This window comes from Mus pahari, chromosome 9, assembly GCF_900095145.1.
Source record: "Mus pahari chromosome 9, PAHARI_EIJ_v1.1, whole genome shotgun sequence".
Taxonomy (NCBI): domain Eukaryota; kingdom Metazoa; phylum Chordata; class Mammalia; order Rodentia; family Muridae; genus Mus; species Mus pahari.
Genome location: NC_034598.1, coordinates 47,185,595 through 47,208,146, shown reverse-complemented (window position 1 = coordinate 47,208,146; position 22,552 = coordinate 47,185,595). Strand labels below are relative to the sequence as shown.

Below are 22,552 nucleotides of genomic sequence, written 5' to 3'. Positions count from 1 at the left end.
GGCAGGTCTTTCTCTAAAAAACTGGCCTCCTAGTCTCCTGCAGAAGCCTCTTAGCACTCCCAGCCAAGGTCTTCGCTAAGCCAAGCTGCCCAGCAAACAAACCAAGGACTCTTGCCTTCCAGCAGGACCCAACCAGAACTCCTTCCCCTTAGCCCCTGGCTAGATCCAGTCCACAGACCCCCTACTCTGTTCTCAGCTCTTTTGTGACTTCCAGTGGTGCATGTGGTGCCCAGGAGTCTGAGGACCTGATGTCCTCAGCCTCTGTGCAGGTCCTTGACCCCTGAACCAACTCAGACAGTCCGCAGGGACCTCAGAATGCGCCCCCCAGTCCTGGAGTGGTGTCCCGAGGTTTCTCATAGCCAAACGCCTGACTACTGTACATTTTCAACTGAAAAAACTGCACTTCTTAAAAGAGTGCATGAAAATCATTTCAATAATCTCTTTGCCTCAGTAATTTTATTCTTTTTCATAGAACAATATTGATAGTTGCTGTTTTGTTTTAAATTGACACAATTTTTTATATCTTCTATGGAAACAGTTAACTTCATTTTTCATTTTGATATAATTTGATATCTATATGGATAAAATGATTGTGGAAAGAGACAGGAGAGAAAGAATAAGCAAACAAACCTGACATGACATTTTTTTCAGTAGCCAACTAAAAATGGCTGTTAAATTCTGACATTATGTTTTAATTCTTTGCATTCATCTTTTCTCCACAGTAACTCATGAACTGTGGTACTAATAACTTTTCTGGGGCATTTAAGTATAAAGTGATGTAAAACTATATGGAGAATTAGCACATACTTTCATATCGTCTTCCTTTTCTTAAACACTGTTATATTTTAAAAGCATTTGAATATGTCAACAGTGATGACATTTCTACTTACTGAAATAGAGATGTTATTATCACTATCTAAGTAGAAGGAAAACAAATGATGAATTGAAATAAAGAAAATTAAAAACCTCTGCTTTTCAACTGACATGACTGAGAAGAAATTCATGAGTTCAGCAAAACATGATTGAAAAGTATATGTCTATAAAATGACTTGTTCCTAGAATGCATAAAATGCCAAATGTAATAATAAATACAAGGATGTAGGAAAACTGCTCTCTGGATAACATGCTTGCTGTGCGAGCATGGAGACCTAAGTTTGGTTTCCACATATGAACAGGGGAGAGGTCAAAATTTCCCCCATTCTGGGGTGGGGCAGAATCAAGAATATACTGCAGCTAGCTGGTCAAAGGCCTTGCCAAAGAGTGATGAGCTCCAGATCCAGTGAGAGACCCTGGTTCAAGCATATAATTCCAAGACTGATAGAGAAACCCAGTGTATGCCTTTGGCCTCTGAATGCTCACACATGGGGATATTCACACACAGTCCACTGATGTGCAAGCACATACATATACCTAGCACTGACATACAAAAAATATGGGTCATATTTACACAGTAAATTTATCCAAAATGCATCAATAATAAATAAGTATTAAACATGATAAAAGTAGGCAAATTCTCAGTTTTCTATAATATTATCATAAATCATAACTTATCTTCAATTTCTTCATTACTAAAATTTATGCATTATTTGTAATGAGCCATACAGCAAGAATACAGATGTTTGATGAATTGATTCTCATAGTTATAATTCAATAATATGATCAAACATTTACTTTGCCAATGATACACATGAAGTTCAATGATAATCACTATTGTAGTTCCATGCATGATTATTATTTTGTAACTTATTGCTGGCTTTGAGAAATGGTCATGATACAAATATAATTTTTAGTTAGCAAATGGTTAGGACAGATTTTTTTTTTAATCTACCTTTGGGGATTCCCAGGAAATTCTGACCCAGATAGGCTCTTCCCCTTCATATTCACATATGAACTTGCTCAAGAGCACTGAGATTGAATGTCAGCATCTAGATTACACTGCTATACAGTATACAGGTTTGAATTATCTTTGGCAAGAAAGAAAAGTGAATTTTCATAAACAAAATGTTTTGCCTATTTGATGTACTATGGAAGATATGATACTTGTTTGTTCCCTGTGGTTTTCTTTCAACAAAGGATACCTGAAATAGTGTCTGTACATGTACAAATTGTCAACTATTCCATACAAAACTTAAATAATTATTATAAAATCAATAAAACAGAGCTGGAAAGATGGGTAAGGAGGAAAGCCATGAGAGGAGGAGTAATATGTGATGCAGGTGGGGGATAAAAAGAGTGAGCTCTTGAATAAATATGACCTGGACTCAGGAAGGTTGCTACTGGTGTGGGGAAAATAATCAGGAAGATAAGCAAAGGGACAGGGATGACAGTGAGGAGAGGAACAAGTAAGAATAAAGTCTGTGAACATCTATCTCATAACGGGATCCATTGCTTCATTTGAAACCTATAAAATGTACACAAATGTATATTAGTCCCACATTAATTACCATGGTACAAAAATGATAGGTATACATTTGTAAGTTTTATCTATGTAGCATGCATTTTAAAATTGTTATAAATAAGAACTAATGGCACACTATATCAAAATAGTTTCAGTTATTATAGGTATCTTATATGGTACTTATTTATCAAATTCAACATTTTTTATTTATATTTTCATTTTGCCTCTTCAATTTATGTTGAATAAATCTTTTCTTGGAATAGAAAAAGAAAATTATTTTCTGGTAGTACCATCATCAGTTTGTACATTCCAAAACTCAAGCAGTATCCAGCTAGGGGAAAGTCTTTTTTCTTGTGTGGATGGTTTTTTTTTACTAACTTGAATTCAGGAAGGTAATAGAACCATAGCATTTCTCCATTACCCCGCTTTGTCCCTGATTATAAAGTCAAAACTTTGTCCTCTTGGTTGACTCATTTTTATGCTATGCCTGCATTATTGGCATTTATAGCAATTCATAGACAACATGTAATTTTCATTTGTAATATAGTATATAGATAACATTTTACAAAGTAGTATTATCATTGAATTCTTTTGAACATCTTCACTAATGATTAAAAATAGAGCTACCTTTTGACACAACTATACCTTGTTGAATGTATACCTGAAAGTCTCTACATCAATATACCATAATGATAATTGTTTTTCTTTCGTTTTCTTTTTTATTAGATATTTTCTTTATTTACATTTCAAATTATATCCCCTTTCCTAGTTTCCCCTCTGAAAACCCCCTATACTGTCACCATTCCCCCTGCTCGCTGAACCCACCCTCACCTACTTCCTGGCCTTGGAATTCACCCACATTGGGGCTTATAACCTTCACAAGACCAAGGGCCTCTCCTCGCATTGATGACTGACTAGGCCATCCTCTGCTACATATGCAGCTAAAGCCACAAGTCTCACCATGTGTTTTCTTTGGTTGGTGGTTTAGTCCCAGGGAACTCTGGGGGTACTGGTTAGTTCATATTGTTATTCCTCTTATGGGGCTGCAATCCCCTTTAGTTCCTTGGGTATTTTCTTGAGCTCCTTCATTGGGGACCCTATGCTTCATCCAATGGATGGTTGTGAGCATCCACTTCTGTATTTGTCAGGCACTGGCAGAGCCTCTCAGGAGACAGCTATATCAGGCTGTCTTGTAAGCTCTTGTTGTCATCCACAATAGTATCTGGTTTTGTTGGTTGTTTATGGGATTAATGAATGGATGGATCTGGAGGATATCATCCTGAGTGAGATAACCCAATCACAAAAGAACACATATGACATGCATTCACTGATAAGTGGATAGTAGCCCAGAAGCTCGGAATACCTAAGATACAATTCACAAAACACATGAAACTCAAGAAGAAGGGAGACCAAAGTGCGATCTTCTTAGAAGGGGGAACAAAATGCCCATGAAAGGAATTACAAAGACAAATTGTGAAGCAGAGACTGAAGTAATGACCATCCAGAGACTGTCCCAGCAGGGGATCCATCCAATAATTGTTTTCTATATTTATTGTAGGTTTATTCAAAATACCTAAGTCATAGGATCAACAAACATATGGATAATGAATGAGTTGTGCTGGGCTGTGCTGGGCTGTGTTGTGTTGTGTTTGTGTGTGTTATGCAGTTTTAATCAAATATAAAGGAGAATATCTAGAAACTATCTGAGGACCTGTATGTCTGATAGGTAAACCTCAATATATTTCTTTCTGGCATTCTACACTTGACTTCTGAGCAACTATATGAATAAATTACTCATTCTATAAAATACCATCTGGGATGGTCAGAATGTATGACTAAAACCACCTCTGCAACTCTACTGAAGATTCAGCACTAAATAGCCCTAAGATTGAATTAAAAGTACCACCAAGCCTATTACAACCTGTCAAGATGGAGAAACAGTATCTACTCAACAAAGCTAAGACAGATACCCTTATCCAAAAACACAACCAGGGATCTAACTTCTGAAGGTTACAACCTATTTTAAAAACACAAACAACTAAAAATAATATATAATATGCATCCCCTAAAATGTGTTGTTAATCTCACAGTAATTGTCCACAAAGAGACCAACATAGATAGCATTCAAGATGATGAATTTGAAACAATTATAAATGTATTCAAGAACACAAATGGAACATAAATAAACACTGGGATGAAGACAAAAAAGCATAAATAGTTAGAAGTAAGGAAGATAATTCAAAATATGAAAATAAAGTTCAATGAAGCAATAAAAGCTACTGAATAAAAGCAAAACTAAAATGCAGCTTGAATGTTCCCATTAGTCAATTAAAAAAACAGAGGAAACACCCTCTAGTGATATAGATGAGATGGAAGAGAGAAAATTAGTATTTTAAGAAGTAAGTGATATCCATAGTGTATGTAGAGTTCTCTCTAGTCTGCACATTAAAATTATTTGCTAAACATACAAACAAAAATGAAGTAAAGAAATCAGGGCAACCATTAAAGAAAAACAAAACACAAAATGGAACATATAGACTCTTTGGAATACAGTAGAATAAGAAAATGTGCAGATTATAGTCAAAGAAGAAGTAGGAATTGATGGCAAGACAATAGAAAATATTCTTAATGTGATTATAGAAATAAATTTCTCAAATCTAAAGATGGAGGTGCCAATTCAGGTACAAAACCATAAAAACATGAAATAGGCAATATATTTCATTTCATAAAATAAATATTTTTCAGAAGACCATGGTATGTTCTCTAAAATTTTGGGAGAGCCATAAAGCAAGTCTCTCTAAATATAGGAAAGTGGTAATGGTTCCACATCCTTTTGCATTTTTATTGGAGTAAAGCTAGATATCAACAGCAACACAACCCAGGGTAAATGCACAGTCATGAGATTTAATATAACACTATTTGACTATTAATGGGTCATTGGCAGAATAAAAATGAACGAAAACAATTTCTAGATGAGAATGAAAATAAAAAGCAAGCACTCACAGGAAGGGGGTAGGGTGGGGACTAAAAATTTTTCCCATCTAAAAGAACTCCAGGGACTAAAATGGAGAAGAAACTGAGGGAAAGGGGGTCAAGTGACTGGCCCAAATTGGATCCCATCCAAGGCCTGATGCTATGATGTACTTACGGACAGGTGTGTAGCAGGAATGCCCTTTGAGAGGCCCAACAAGCAGAGAAATTCAGCCATGACAAACATGAGAAAGCAAGTCAGCAGCAAGAAGCAATCCAGGGACAAAACTCATCAGCCATGCCCTTCAGGGATCACTCATGGAAGCCATGCAAAAGGGTGGCCTATCTCCAGGAAGCTGACTTACCCACTGCAGTTTTTCTAGCATGGCGACAATCAGATGATTTTTCTTATATGAAATATATTCTGCTTTGCAAGTATCTTGTTAAGTGTTTTGAATTAGAATACATCATGGAAATAGATCTGTAATTTTTCTTTCTTTACTTGAAAAAAAGAGGTCATGACTTTGAAAGAGAACTATTAAAGATATGTGGGAGGGTTTGGAGGCAGTAAAAGTAAGGGGAAATAAGCAATTATATAATCTTAAAAATAAAAGAAATAATTAAGAAAGAACAATGTGGTATTGACAAAAATAAATAAATAAAGCCTCACGTATAGTTCATTCAAATCTACCAGATACTCCAGACATAAATAAATGCAACTATAGCTACATGAATTTTGATAAAGGTGCTACAAATAAACATTGAGAAAGTACAGACTGTTAGATAAATGGTGCTTGTAAAACTGGATATCAGTGTGTTAAAAAAAAATGAAGCTAGATGTTATCTCTCACTTTTTACAAAAGTCAATTACAAATGAATTAAGACCCTAAGTAAGTCCGCTTGAGAAGAATGTAAGGTCTACAGTACATAAGACTAGGCAAGGATGGAGTATGGTAGATCAGGAATTAAGACCGATAATTTAAAAAGCATTTGAAATGTAAATGAAGAAAACATCTAATTAAAAAAATGGATCTTGACAAGCTTAAATGCTTCTATATAGCAAACATATCTACAGTATAAAAAGGTAGCCCATAGAAAAGAAGAAATCTTTACCAACAAGATTAATATCTAGAGTACAAAAAGAACTAAAATATCCTAATCATTAAGTGAACGAAAAGTCCATTCAGAAAATGAGAATTCTCAAAAGAAAAGATAAAAGTAAAAAAATACACATTTAAAAGAATGTTCAACTTATCATGTTCCCTTCTTCCCCTCCCTGTCCCCTTCCCCACCCAGGATCCTCCCTCCTTCCTCCTTCCTGTGATTGCTTTCTTCTCCCTTCCAAGTGGGACTGAGGTATTCTCACTTGGGCCCTTCGGCTTATTAACCATTAACCTTTCTGAGTTCTGTGGATTGTATCCTGGGTATTCTGTTTTTGTTTGTTTGTTTGTTTGTTTGTTTGTTTGTGGCTAATATCCACTTATTAGTGAGTATGTACCATGAATGTCCTTTTGGGTCTGCTATTGTGTGGGAAAAGTATTGAGGCCCTGACAGCCAACAGAAAAAAATGAAAACAGGCAACCTGGGGAGGCAGGAGGTGGGGGACCCTCCAGAATGTACTAGAGACGTGGGAGGTAAGAGAATCTCAGGACTCAAAGGAAGGGACTTTGGATGAAATATCCTATAGGGGGAAGAAGGAACTTGTAGAGTCCACCTCCAGCAGAAAGACAGGGCAGCAAGTGAAGGATGGGGTTGCTATCCCACAGTCAAAAACTTTGACCCATAATTGTTCCCATCTGAAAGAACTGCAGGGACAAAAATAGAGAAGAGTCTATGGAAAAGAAGGTCCAGTGACAGGCCCAAAGTGGGATCAGCTCAAGGGCAGGCCTCAAGGCCAGACACCACAACTGAGGCTATGGAATGCTCACAAAAAGGGCCTTATCATGACTGTTCTCTGAAAGACCCAACAAGCAGCTGAAAGAGTTAGTTGCAGATATTTATACCCAACCCATGGAAAAAAGCTGCTGACCCCTGTGGTTGAATTCAGGAAAAGGTGGAGGAAGCTGAGGAGGAGGATGACTCTGTAGGAGGACCAGCTTTCTCAATTAATCTGGACCCCTGATATCTCTCAGACACTAGACCACCAACCAGGCAGCATACACAGCTGATATGAGGCCCCCAATACATATACAGCCATCCATTGGATAGAGTACAGGGTCTCCAATGAAGAAGCTAGAGAAAGTATCCAAGGAGCTAAAGGGGTTTGCAGCCACATAGGAGGAACAACAATATGAATTCACCAGTACCCCCAGAGCTCCCAGGGACAAAGATTGCACATGGTGGGACTCATGGCTCCAGCTGCATATGTAGCAGAGGGTGGCCTCCATCAATGGGAGGAGAGGCCCTTGGTCCTGTGAAGGCTCTATGCCCTAGTGTGGGGGAATGCCAGTGCCAGGAAGCAGGAGTAGGTGGGTTGGTGAACAGGAGGAGGGGGGATGGAATAGGGGGAGGAGGGATGGGATAGGGGGAGGGTGTTTTTAAAAGGGGAAACCAGGAAAGGGGATCCTTTGAAATGTAAATAAAATCCAATTTAAAAAACAAACAAACAAACAAAAACATATACAGCAGAGGACTGCTGGGCCTGGGTTGTCAGAGAAGATGCACCTAACCCTCAAGAGATTGGAGGCCCCAGGTAGTGGGGGGATCTGGTAGGGTGGGGGTGGGGGTGACATACTTGTGGAGATGGAGGGGGAAGGAAGAAGTATGGGATGTGGGAGTAGTCAGGGGATGAACTGGGAGAGGTATAAAATCTGGAGTGTAAAGAAAAGATTAAATAAAAATTAAAAATTAAAAAGTGTTCTATTCAAATTAATACTACTTTGACATTTTATCTTACCTCAGTAAGAATGGCCATTATCAAGAAATCAAGTGATAACCAATGCTGACATGGATTTTTAAAATGAATGTAAATTCCCAGTTGGTGTGTGGGTAAAACAAGTGCAGTCACTGTGGAAATTACTATAGAGTTTTCTAGAAAAGCTAGAAATAGACAGTACTCAGGTATAACATTTATGGGAATGTAGGCAAAATACTACAAATCATACTATAGAGACACTTGCTGTGCCATGTTCATTGGCCTTTTGTGCTCAATAGCCAAGTAATTGAGAGCATAAGCTATCTGTGTTCTGTTCAGGAAATTTTCCCCTGTGCCCATGTGCTTGAAGCTCTTCCCCACTTTCTTTTCTATTAGTTTCAGTGTATCTGGTTTTATGTGGAGGTCCTTGATTCACTTGGACTTGAGCTTTGTACAAGGAGATAAGAATGGATCAATTTGCATTCTTATACATGCTGTCAGTTGAACCAGCACTATTTGTTGACAATGCTCTCCCCCCCCCACACACACACTGAATGGTTTTAGCTAGTTTGTGAAAGATCAAGTGACCATAGGTATGTGGGTTCATTTCTGAGTCTTCAATTCTATATTCCATTGATCTTCCTGCCTGTCACTGTACCAGTACCATGCAGTTTTTGTCACCATTGCTCTGTAGAAGAGCTTGAGGTCAGGGATGGTGATTCCACCAGAAGTTCTTTAATACCCTGGGTTTTTTGTTATGCCAGATGAATTTGGAAATTGTTTTTATAACTCTATGAAGAATTGATTTGGAATTTTTATGGGGATTGCATTGAATCTGTAGATTGCTTTTGGCAAGATGGCCATTTTTACTATATTAATCCTACCTATCTATGGGCATGGGAGATCTTTCCATCTTCTGAGATCTTTGATTTCTTTCTTCAGAGACTTGAAGTTCTTGTCATACAGATCTCTCACTTGCTTAGAGTCACACCAAGATATTTCATACTATTTGTGACTATTGTGAAAGGTGTGGACACTGTCAATAGGACAAAATGGCAACCAACAGATTGGGAAAAGATCTTTACCAACCCTACATCCAATAGAGGGCTAATATCTAATATATACAAAGAACTCAAGATGTTAGTCTTCAGAGATTCAAATAACTATTAAAAATGGGGTACAGAGCTAAACAAAGAATTCTCAACCAAAGAATTACGAATGGCTGAGAAGCACCTAAAGAAATGTTCAACATCCTTAGTCATTAGAGAAATGTAAATCAAAACAACCCTGAGATTCCACCTCATATCAGTCAGAATGGCTAAAAATCAAAAACTCAGGTGAGATCAGATGCTGTTGAGGATGTGGAGNANGAGGAACACTCCTCTATTGCTGGTGGGACTGCAAGCTGGTACAATCACTCTGGAAATCAGTTTGGTGGTTCCTCAGAAAATTGGACATAGTTCTACAGGAATATCCAGCAATACCACACCTGGGCATATACCCAGAAGATGCTCCAACTTGTAATAAGGACACATGCTCCACTATGTTCATAGCAGCCAGAATCTGGAAAGAACCCAGATGTCCCTCAACAGAGGAATGGCTACAGAAAATATGTGACATTTACACAATGGAGTACTACTCAGCTATCAAAAACAATGAATGTATGAAATTCTTAGGCAAATAGATGGATCTGGAGGATATCATCCTAAGTGAGGTAACCCAATTATAAAAGAACACACATGACATGCACTCACTGATAAGTGAATATTAGCCCAGAAGCTCAGAATCCTTCTTAGAAGAAGGAACAAAATGCCCATGGAAGGAGTTACAGAGACAAAATTTAGAGCAGAGACTGAAGGAATGACCATCCAGAGACAGCCCCAATTGGGGATCCATCCCATAAACAACCACCAAATCCAGACTCTATGGAAGATGCCAACAAGAGCTTGCTGACAGGAGCCTGATATAACTGTCTCCTGAAAGGCTCTGCCAGTGCCTGGCAAATACAGAAGTGGATACACACAATCATCCTTTGGACTGAGCACAGGGTCCTCAATAGAAAAAGTACCCAAGGGGTACTAGAGAAAGTACCCAAGGGGTTTGCAGTCCCATAGGAGGAACATCAGTATGAACTAGCCAGTACCCCCAGAGCTCCCAGGGACTAAACCACCAACCAAAGGGTACACATGGAAGGACCCATATCTCCAGCCACATATGTAGCAGAGGATAACCTTGTGGGACATCAATGAGAGAAGAGGCCCTTGGTCCTGTGAAGGCTCTATGCCCCAGTGTAGGGAAATGCCAGGACAGGGAAGCAGGAGTGGGTGGGTTAGTGAGCAGGGGGCAGGGATGGGATGGGAGGGTTCAGAGAGGAAATGAGGAAAGGGGATAAAATTTGCAGTGTAATAAAGAAAACATCTAATAAAAAAGGAACAAAGAAATTGAGTTTGAATAAATGTTCATCAACAGATGAATAAATAACAATTATATGGGACACTCATAGAATCGGTTTTATTCAGCTTAAAGAAAACTAGATTATTAAATATCAGGGGGGAAAGATAACAGGAAAAATATTGTTCTGTAACATATGACTCAGGCCTAGAAACAACTGCCTGAAACTTTTCTCCTACAGGAATCCTAGTCTTAGATCTTTAGATTGTATGTTTAACTTGTAGTATTTTTAGAAATAAGCAAACTAGAAAAGGGTCATGGGATTGCAATGACTTTAAAGGTGGGAAGAAGTTCAGAACATAGATCAAATGAAAAAGAGGAGCAGGGATTTTAGGGTGGATAGTTTAAAGCATGGATGTGTTTGTGAGAGTGATGAGGAGGAACAAAGGGGAAGTAACTAAAACTAAGGTATATATACACACATGTATATATGGATGATATCTTAAATGCCTGCATATTTATTCTCCTGTAAGCCAAAGGTAATTAAATAACCCAGTGACAGGTATTAGTTTTCTCTTTTTCTGTTGTTGGCCAAAGAAGGCCCCAGAGACCTCTAAAATACTTCATTCTCTTGTCATTCTTCCTCTTTGCATAGTATAGAGAAACCGAACTTGAAACTCCCATCTTGTTAGTAGTAAAGAAAAGGGACTAATGGTTCAAGCCAGAAGTGAACCCTGTGAAGACCGACCTTCCAGTCAAGTTTTGCTCACTGATACAATGGTGGCATGACTAGCCTGGAGGGTATCCAACTGTATTATGATTGGATGCTGGCTGATATTACAAGAGGAAATTCTTATATGGTATTACAAACACAGCCAAAAATCTTCGGCTGATGACATCTCAGAACCAGTGGAGCTTATATTATACCACTGTTAAGCTAAATTGTCATATCACCAAATTACCTTCTTAATGTTATGTTTGTATGCATTCACACGTAATACTCCTCGTCTTACTCATAGAGGCTTCTTTTGTAACAAATGATTGTGAGTGAAGGGCTACGTATCTGCTTAAGGTCTGATTTTAAGTGGTGTTTGAGTGATCAGTCCTAAACAGAACATTTACTTTATCCATTGAAGGCCCAGGGGTATTATAGAAAGGGGTTAGAAGAATCTAAGGGTCCAAAGAGGGGAGAAAGGTTAGGAAATAGTATTTGGGGGGCATGACACAGACAATGCTGTCATAACCTTAGAGAAGTTAGGGCTGCCTGATATGGGTATAGAAATTCTGAGTACTACAATGTCAGTCAGGGATTGCCAAGGGGCTAAGAGAGTGGTATCCTTCCCATCTGAACTACTGGATACTGATGATTTCTGAGGAAGGGACTGTCATTGTCTTTAGTTGTGTATTCTCTGTGTAGTTCCCTGGTCTACAATGAATAGTTAAAAATAGATGCCACTGTTTAAAAGAAGACAAGAATGCAGGAGTGGGATATTTAGGGAGGAGGAGTGGTTATTAGGAGTGGGAATGAGCTTAAAGATAAAAGAATTATATTAATCAGAATATTCTTTATACATGTATAATTCAGTAAAAAGTTAATAAAATAAATGTAAATAAATTATTTCTGGGAAAAAGAAAGACAAATCTTCCTGGTCTTTTAAAAATGCAAAATCCTATATTATACATTTTAGCTGTGGTGTGTGTGTGTGTGTGTGTGTGTGTGTGTGTGTGTACACACACACTTTATATTTGTGTCTACTTTTTGCATGGTTGTGCTCAACTAAGCATGTATACAGAGAGGCCAGAGGTCGGGTGTCTTCTAGTCTTTCCCACCTTATTTTTATAAATGGTTTCTTCAATGAATATGTGACTTACAATTTATAGCAGAATGACTGGCTAGCAAGCTACTGGGATTCTACTTGCCCCAACTCACCAGCACCAACACAGACTTTATGAGTGTTGTTAATTTGAACTCAGTTCCTCAAGCTTGTGTAGCAAGTCTTGTACCTACTGAGCCACCTATCTAGTACGTAATTATGCATTTCATTCCAAGTGTATACCTGCAAGTATTATATTTTTTATAGATCATATTCTATAATCAGTTTATAAACATTTACTCTCAGAGGATGTTTCATGTCAATATCTGTAAATATTACTAATATCAGTAGTTTAAAAAATTAAACTCAAATGAAAACCTATACATTTCTACACAGGGTGTGAAAATTACTGACTGGAAAGAATCTGTTGTAGAACTTGAAAATTAATCTTTTTTTCCTCAGGGAACCGATAGATTTTAGAATAAAGATGCAGTTTATTTACAGACTAATAAAAGCTTGGTGATATAATGTAATATATTTTACAAATTATACTTTTTAGGTTTTGGGGGGTTTTTGTTTGTTTGTTATTTTTTGAGACAGGGTTTCTCTGTATGGCTCTGGCTGTCCTGGAACTCACTTTGTAAACCAGGCTGGCCTCGAACTCAGAAATCCGCCTGCCTCTGCCTCCGGAGTGCTGGGATTAAGGCGTGCACCACCATGCCCGGCACAAATTATACTTTTAATGATTCTTTCCATTCCAGCTATAGACTTCATCCTGTTGATCTGGCCTTTCAATCAGGGCTTCAAAGGGGTTTGGAGTATTATAAGTGAGACTTCTGAATCTGAGTACTCATAATGGTTCAAATTTCAAATGTTCCTATGCAATAGAAGCAAACTGTGGATAAAAGAAATCTTAAGTCAATTTTCTTTACCTTTTCCCAACACAGACATGACCAATGATAAAAGTATGAATCGTAACTTCTGATTCTACAGCTTGAGGTATTTTCACAGATTTGCGTTTAACTGCATGCTAACACATTAGTGTCATTTGTGACCTTCCTCTTAAAGGAGGAGGAGCAGGAAGCTGTTTCCTAACATACATTTCCCTTCTTTCTTCTATTGCAGATTTTACCGAGGGTGGGTTTTGTATGTAATTTGGTATTGGGAGGTAGAGAAGACACTTGTTCTTTGTATCCAGAGTGATGACTAACATGACATCCGTAGTGGGTTTTCAGTTTGGGAACCATTTACATTTGTGGTAAGATTATTAGCAAACACCCACTTTACTGAAAATCACTGTCATTTCCCACTAATGCCACTTCACTTCCTGGCAGAGCTCTAGTCCAAATCATAAACAGTTATTAGTTTTTGTTCTTCACCCCCATGAGCTCTTCAAAAACAGGCTGAACATTGTCTACCTCAGTAACAAACAAACCACTTTCCAATTTCAGCTGGGATGGGTTCTTATGGGGAGTTACAGAATTGGAATGGGTCCTTCAATGTTGGGAGCACAGCATGAAGATACTTGTTGTCACAGATCTCTAGAGAAACCAGAAATCTTAAGCAATGGTTGTTTCCAATGGAAAAAAAAATGTGAAACCTGTTCCTCAATCCAGAGAGCTGGGAATTGGAAGTTAGGAACTGGGAGGAGTAGAGGGAAACTAATCAGAGTGTAATATATGAGATTTTTTTTTTTTTTTTTTTTGGTTTTTCGAGACAGGGTTTCTCTGTGTAGCCCTGGCTGTCCTGGAACACACTCTGTAGACCAGGGTGGCCTTGAACTCAGAAATCTGCCTGCCTCTGCCTCCCAAGTGCTGGGATTAAAGGCATGAACCACCATGCCTGGCATAATTTTCGATAAAAGTATAAAGTAATTAAAAATTCAAGAACAGAAAAAAATGCTCTGGAATAATTAACAGATCAGTTGGTTCTATAACCAAAAAGCTAAGACTGTCATCAGGTAATATCTGTAGCCTATAGGAAAGATTCCCCATGTTTCTGTAATCTACTTTCCAGATGCTTCCATCAATGTATTTAAGAAACATCTTGACTTATGGCCTTCTTTGATCTGTTACTAAAAGAAAAAACTTCATAAGACTGTTTCCAATAGGTATATGGAACTAGAAGTAACATAAATCTGTTTCTAGGCCCCAGTTACTAAAATTTGGCTCTGGAATAAATATCTTTAATTACCTTTGACAACCAAGCTGTGTTACTTCCCCCCCCCCCCCCGAGACAAGGTTTCTCTGTGCAGTCCTGGCTGTCCGGGAACTCACTTTGTAGACCAGGCTGGCCTCGAACTCAGAAATCCGCCTGCCTCTGCGTCCCAAGTGCTGGGATTAAAGGCATGTGCCACCATGCCCAGTGCTGTGTTACTTTTGCATTGATACTATTGAACAAAAGATCTAATTATGCTGACAACTAATTCTAAATGATTACAAATCTAGAGGAGAAACATCTTATTCCTTTGCATGCTTCATTCGGCTCACCACAGTGCCCTTCAATATTTATTTTCTTTATTCACAAGCTTCATCACGTGGACACTTCCTTCTACAAGATTAATTTAATGTTCAGATCAACTCAGATTTCCTAGGGATTTTCCATGGCAACATCCATCACATTATAGATTAATTTCATGCTCTCTACTTGTCTCTACTTTTAACAATGCAAAATATTAAACTGCAAATAAAATGCTTAGTAATTAATTATGGACATAGAACTAATTAGAATTTCTAACAGCATTTAATTTTACAGTACATTTAGTAAATAAACCTATCACAAGAAGAGAGATTTCTGAGCAAAGATAGAATTACACGTTATGAATTAAAGAAACATTTTGCTCCTAGTGATTCAAAAGATTGATTCTGAAAGAAGAGCATAGAGCAATTAGAGTACTCATTATGATCTAAGTTTTAGAGGAAAAATAGCAGAGGCCATCATAGATATATCTAACATTAATTTTTATTTTTTCAGTCATGTCTCCACAGCATGCTATTGATGCCTAAATCTTAATTCACTGTTTGAGAATGACACAATCTGTGAAGCACCTGCTTGAAAGCATCCTTCACCTGCTGGTTCCTTAGGGTATAAATGAAAGGGTTTAGCAAAGGGGCCACAGAAGTGTTGAGCACAGCTACACCTTTATTTAAGCTCACCCTCTCCTTGGCTGATGTTTTAATGTACATGAAGATACAACTCCCATATGTGATGGAGACAACGACCATGTGTGAGGAGCACGTGGAAAAGGCCTTTTTCCTTTGTTGAGCTGAAGGGAACTTTAGGATGGTTTTGATGATGAGTGTGTAGGAGAGGATAACTAAGATCAAGGTGATGATAAGTGTCATTATAGCTATGACAAAAGCCATCCATTCTATGAAACGAGTGTCTGTGCAAGACAGCTGCAGAACAGGAGAAGTGTCACACAAGAAGTGGTCTATCAGTTTGGAAGCACAGAAATCCAGTTTGAGTCCCAACATTAAAGGAGGAAAGATGGATAAAAACCCTGTCACCCAGGAGCTGAGGACCAGTAGGTGGCACACTTTGCTATTCATGATGATGGGGTAGTGCAGTGGTCTGCAGATGGCTACATAGCGGTCATAGGACATGGCAGCCAGGAGGTAGAACTCTGTGATTAGTAATAGAAAGAAGAAGAATAATTGAGTTAAACAAGATCCATAGGAAATTGTTTTGTCTCCAGTGAGAATGCTCATCAAGAAACGTGGAATGCAAGAAGATGTGAATGCCATTTCCAAGAAGGAGAAATTCCGGAGAAAGAAGTACATTGGAGTCTTGAGGCGAAGATCCAGCAGGGTGAGGAAAATAATTACTAAGTTCCCCATCAAGCTCAAGATGTAATTGAAAAACATAAACAGGAAAATCAGAATCTGTAGCTGAGGGTCATTTGTCAGTCCCAGTAAAATGAACACAATCTCTACTGACTGGTTCTTCATTCCTTCTTTATTCTAACATGTCTATAAAAAAATGTTTAGAAAAAGTACACATGTTAAAATTTGTTCCCTTTTCATTATAGAAATTTTCTTACTCAGAAGTTCAACCAAGGTCAATATATTTTTAAAAATTATTTTAGAGTTTACTCACAATCTTGTCCTGCATATCATTAGTAAGTTTAAATAATAATTTTTTCCATTCTTGTTAAGATCTGAGTATAAGTGTGTATTTACAGATTGAGTGTTCATCACCTGGAATATAAATTTTCAGTTTCATTAATATTAACCTTTGCCTATTTTTCCTATATTTTATTTCAACAGACTATTCAATTGTTTGATATTTAAAATGTGGAGGTTATATTAGATAACTCTGTATATTCCTTGTAGTCATAAAACATAATTTAGGTTTACACACATACAAAATTTCTAAGAAAAGAAAACAACAAAGAATTTAAATAAATGGCAATGTAAAAGGAGATTATTGTAGGATCAGTATGATGATGATCTTAGTTAATTGCTTAGAAAATAATTGGGAAACATGAAAAACATACAAGTTTCAAACTGAATCAACAATTCAACCTGCTAACATAAGCTGTTTTGTTTTTTGTTTTGTTCTGTTTTTTGTTTGTTTGTTTTGCTTTAGTATGATTTCTCAGTCATGTCCTCAGAGTCATGACAAGTGAGAGAGGGGAAAGATATTTATAGAAAAAGTAATAGCTAACATTTCACCTATAAATATAAAGAGGGAGTTAGCAGAGAGGGACTGGGGAAAGAGGAGGTAGGGAAAACCACAGGTGGAATGAAAAAAACAAACAAACAAACCAAAACAAACAAACAAAATCCACAAACCAACCAAACAAACAGACAGCACCCCCAATAGTTTATATTTCTAAACTATCTTGATTATGTATTAATCCAGAATTTATAGTTCTATAAATATCACAATTTTCAAGTGAATAATTATAATAATATATTAAAGTTTGAAAATTCACATCCTTTTGCAAAATGCACAGGAACCAAGATAGCATGTAATTTCCTCTTATTTAATTTGTAAAGTAGAATCAAATGGCACACAAATAATAGCATATATTTGGAATTTAATGCATATCTTTGTCCATGCCAGTATCTAGAATTTGTTTATTGGGTCAATTTTAACCCTTTTAACAAAGCTGAAACTTACTGACTTATAGTGATTTTTGTGACTAAGAATACTGCCTTCCCAATATTTCCATGAAACAAATAGGTCAATTCAGTTGCACTTCTTATAAGACTTCCAAATTGTGCATTTTTGGTGACATTGCAGATATTGCTTCCTTTCTAATACAGTTTCATTAGGAAAAGTTTGGTGATGCTTCCCTTGAGAGCAACATGACTTTCTTTTCATATTCCTATGGCTTTAAAATAGATAGTGTCTACTAGTATTAGATGTATAGCAAATTATTATAGAAATGGGGAAATATATTTTTACAGCATATTAAAGAAAACACAAAGTGAAGAGAAAGATAATCATGAAAGCATAAAATGCTTATTTTTCCTTTTTATGTGAACGAATTCAAGGAAAAAGAAAGATGTATGAAAAGATCATTTATGAATGTAAGTATATGATATGGACAATGCTTATTTACTAGTGTATATACAGTGCTATGGATGTGTTTTTCAAGTGAGCATGATCAGAAGTGAAAATATCACAAAGAAAGAATCTAGCAACTTTTAGCACAAAATATGTGATAGGAAGAAAGACAAAGCAAATTTTTGATAGTGTACATTGTACTACTAGAATATTCACACAGCAATAATCTTTTGCCTATAAAAGCACTCATTAGGACATAGACTATCTATCTATCTATCTATCTATCTATCTATCTATCTATCTATCTATATCTATCTATCTATCATCTAGTGTTATCAAGTAAGATCAAAGCAAAAAAGTCTTCTGATTTGCATAATATATCTAACAAGGAAATTCTGATTTCAGGAGACTTAGTTTTAAAATTATTCTGTCTTATAAGTTATTTTCTAAAAAAAGCTCTATTTTTGAAAGATTTTATGTAAGATTTTATCCACATTTTAATTACATTTTATTTTATGGAATATTTTTAAATAAAGTTTCAGGGTTCTCTCTAGGAAAAAAAATTACCATGTCATTTTTTTCATAATGAATGAATTTAAGCCATTTGAAGTAGAAAATGTATAAGATCATGAATTCTTATCTGATGATAAAGTTATTTGCAACCTGTGTAGTATATGTTATTCTTTAGAAAACAGTACAAATACAAGGTAAAAATATAAAGAATCAAGAGTTATTCAGAGATAAATGTCTTCCCTTTCGTCATTTACAGGAATTTATAAAAGCAGCTTTGTGAGCATCCATACTGATAAATGGAATCTAAAGGAATTAAGGACTCCAGCTAACTGAAGCAATCTGAGATGAAATCTGATATGCCAAATCAAATTTGGTTTGAAAAATATTCAGCATCCTGGTATTTATTCAACTCTGATATAACCATAAAACATTGTAAAAAATCAATGTAAAAATTACAATGTAAAAAATTACAATGTAAAAAACATTGTATACACTTGTATAACCATATAATATATAATGGTTTCATTTATAAAATCTGTGCAATTGACAACATTGATGTACATGTCTAATTATATAATTCTTTAGAATTTCCTCATTTGAAATTACTGACTAGTTCTGCTTCTTCAACAATTATATATACACTATATATATATATATATATATATATATATATATATATATATATATATATGCATATAATACATTTTCACAGTATTCTGTAAAGGATAAAAACACAAATCATACTACAAGATTATATGACTCACAGGCCAAGAAATACAATTGTATTGAGTTTTATTTATGAGTTTTATTGGATATCACATAAGAACTAAAATGTTCTTTAATATTGTAAAAAAGTTTTCATCTTACTCTATTCACTTTCCATTATTTCTCCATAGGTCAATATAAAATATATCAAAACACTTACCATTTATTAGTTTAAAAGCCTTTCTCAGTTGTGTGTTGATTCTTGTAAATGTACACTTCCATCTTTCAGCCAGTATCCTGGTAATGAATGAGTATGGTTGGACCATCTCTACTCACCTTACTCTAACCTAAAATACATGGCTTTCTTTCATGTTGTTTTAGAGATAGCATTTTTGACTAATTTATTGCTTGTTTGGAAAGTAAATGAAATTGACATTTCTATCACTTACTACATACAAATTTCTTGTCTGAAGTATTGTAAACCTGGCTAAGTGTGAATGGCAGCACAATGTAAAATACACTGCCTGTGATGTGATGGAGTGTCTGTGCCTCTGCATCGTGTAGGAAAACAGCTAAGAACATCGAATTCTCAGGGTAACTGCAAACCAAGACCATCACTTATTTCCTCAGGGATTGACAAATTTAGATATGAAGTACTTTCTATAGAAATAAAAGTGTATGCACAAACCTTTTCTTTTGAAATCTATGCTTGTAGAGAATTTGGTACAGATTAATGTTTGATTATTTATCACAAATCCACCTTTAGAAATCATGGTTACATGGTTATGTTTGGAGCAGAATAAATCCAGTGAATAGGAAAAGTGATAATATGAGATGGGTAAAGATAACCTGTTGTAGGCTAATCAAATTTAAGCTACATCCTACAAATACCCTATCTTTTCTTGGCTTGTAGACTCACTTCTCCTTATTTTCATATAATTTTTCCTGTTTTCCACATTTGACAAAAAAATTTTTTTTGATGTGTCCTTAAAGTCTGTCTTAATGTTTTGATATGCTCAACTCCAGCTTATTTTTCCTGAGGTGACATAATTATTTTATTTATAGCCTTTTTGAGATGCTTCTATACTGATTTTTGATTTCCATAGGAATATAGTAATTAACATTCATACCAGTAATGTATCAGGGTTCTTTTTCACCTAGAACCTTATCTACATTACTTTTTTATATGTAATATTTTATTTTGCACTGTTATAAAAACATCCTGATAGACCAAGAATAAAAAAGGATAACGTTGCCTCAGTGAGTAAATGACACAACGTTGAGTCACAGCAGGAGAAAAAACTCTAGAGAACATTATAAGACACAGGCATAGGTAAGAACTTTCTAAATAAGACTCTAGTTACTTAGGAAATAAGGACCCAAATTGACAGATGGAACATTATGAAATTAAAAAGCTTCTGTGCAGTAGAAAAAACTAACAGAATTAAGAGGCAGTTCACAGAATAATACACAATCTTTGGTAGTGATACATCCCACTGACCTCCAACATCTATGATACAATATCTAAGTACAAAAGAGATTAAAACATAAACATTAAGGAATTAAACAACCCATAAAATAGTCCATAAATATAACAAGAGTTTAAAAAGCAGAAATATAAATCTATTAACATGTCAAAAGATGATCAATGTCTTTTGCCAGCAGAGAAATTCAAAATGATAGAATTTTGCTATTCTAACTTACCTCAGTTAGAGAGGCTATTATCAAGGTATGAAATAACAATGGATAATAGCAAGGCAGCAGGGAGTGAAACCATTAATAAATCATATTAAGTACTAAAAATTCCCACAACATCTCAGTATTGTGGTTCCTCAAGAGCTAAATATAGAACTATAACATGATCCATATATAGCATTGCTTGCTGTATACCAAAAGGCTATCAGAGAGGCTATATTGCAAATCAATATTCACTGTTGCTCTATTTGTCCTTTTTTAGTCTTTGTCTATCAGGATATTTTTATAACAATGCAAAATAAAATGTTATATATAAAAATGTAATGTAGATAAGGATCTAGGATGCTCTATAGAAATCATCCTAATTGTTAATCAACTGACAAACAGCTAATGACAATGTGAAGTGTACACAAAATGAAATTTTATTCATTCACAAAGAAAATAAAAATAATGAAATTTGCATGGAAATAAATGAAACTGAAATTTACTTTACTAAATGAGGTAACCCATGCCCATGAACTACAATCATGCCTGGCACTGGAAATCTAGTTAGTTACCCCGGGCTCCTGAGATCATGATTCTTGGAGTAGAACCTACAATGGCCACTTTACTAAATCAGCATAATCCCTACGTACATTCTAAATATTTCTATCATACCCACAGATAAGAAGCTGTTTTTGTGGTTTGTCAGGGTGAGTTGCTTGCATTACCTGGGCATAATGGTTCTGATGGTGAAGTGGAATGGTCAGCTAGGGATTAAGCAATTTGTTGTGGCTTGGGATTTCCCAGTACAACCTGATGCAATTCCTAATGTCCTGAGGCTATGGCCCAACACATAGAAATTACTTTATACTCATTAATATATCTCTATCTATCATCTATCTACCTATTATACATTATATAATTATATACACATTACATACACTGTACATTTTATAATACATATGCATATAAGGCAAAAAAGAGAATGCTGACTTTCAGATGACCCTAACTTTAAGCTTAATAATTTTGCAAGCTGATACAACCACTCTGGAAATCAATCTGGCGGTTCCTCAGAAAATTGGACATAGTACTACTGGAAGATCCAGCAATACCACTCCTGGGCATATACCCAGAAGACTCTCCAACTGGTAATAAGGACACATGTTCCACTATGTCCATAGCAGCCTAATTTATAATAGCCAGAATCTGGAGAGAACCCAGATGTCCCTGTAGTGGCTATTCCTGGTTGTCAACTTGACTATATTTGAAATGAACTACAATCCAGAATTGGAAGGCTCACCAGTGAACCTAATCTGGAGGCTAGGAGATAGAAGTTTCTGATCTTGGATTAGGCTGTTGTAGTTTCCCATTGACTTTAATCACAGGACATGGTAGTACTAAGAGATGCCCTAAGGGATCTCCTACATTCCAGACATGATCTTGCTTACCTCCATTGTGGAGAGGTAATCCAATTTCCTAACACTGTTATTCCTTTCTTAGCCTGTTGGTTTAAAGGCATTAGAAGCCCAAAATGACCAGGTGGAAGTCTGAGCTTCCAGTTCGATGGAATGTTTGTTGTAGCTCCTGGTAGGAGCACTNCCCCCTCTGGAGCCAAAACTTCTAGGCCAGCAGAACCTAGAGTTATGGGGACAGGAAGCAAAAATTTTCCTGGAGGGTCACTAGGAGTGATAGTGAGTGGAACTATTCCCTTTT

General features: G+C 36.2%; 1 protein-coding gene across 1 annotated transcript; it reads right to left on the bottom strand.

Annotated features, from left to right (window-relative positions):
• Nucleotides 1-15,424: 15,424 nt before the first annotated feature.
• LOC110326510 (olfactory receptor 6C6-like) lies at nucleotides 15,425-16,377 on the bottom strand. The gene has a single exon (XM_021205018.1). It carries the CDS (start codon nucleotides 16,375-16,377, stop codon nucleotides 15,436-15,438), a length of 942 nt encoding a protein of 313 aa, XP_021060677.1. The 3' UTR covers nucleotides 15,425-15,435.
• Nucleotides 16,378-22,552: the final 6,175 nt, after the last annotated feature.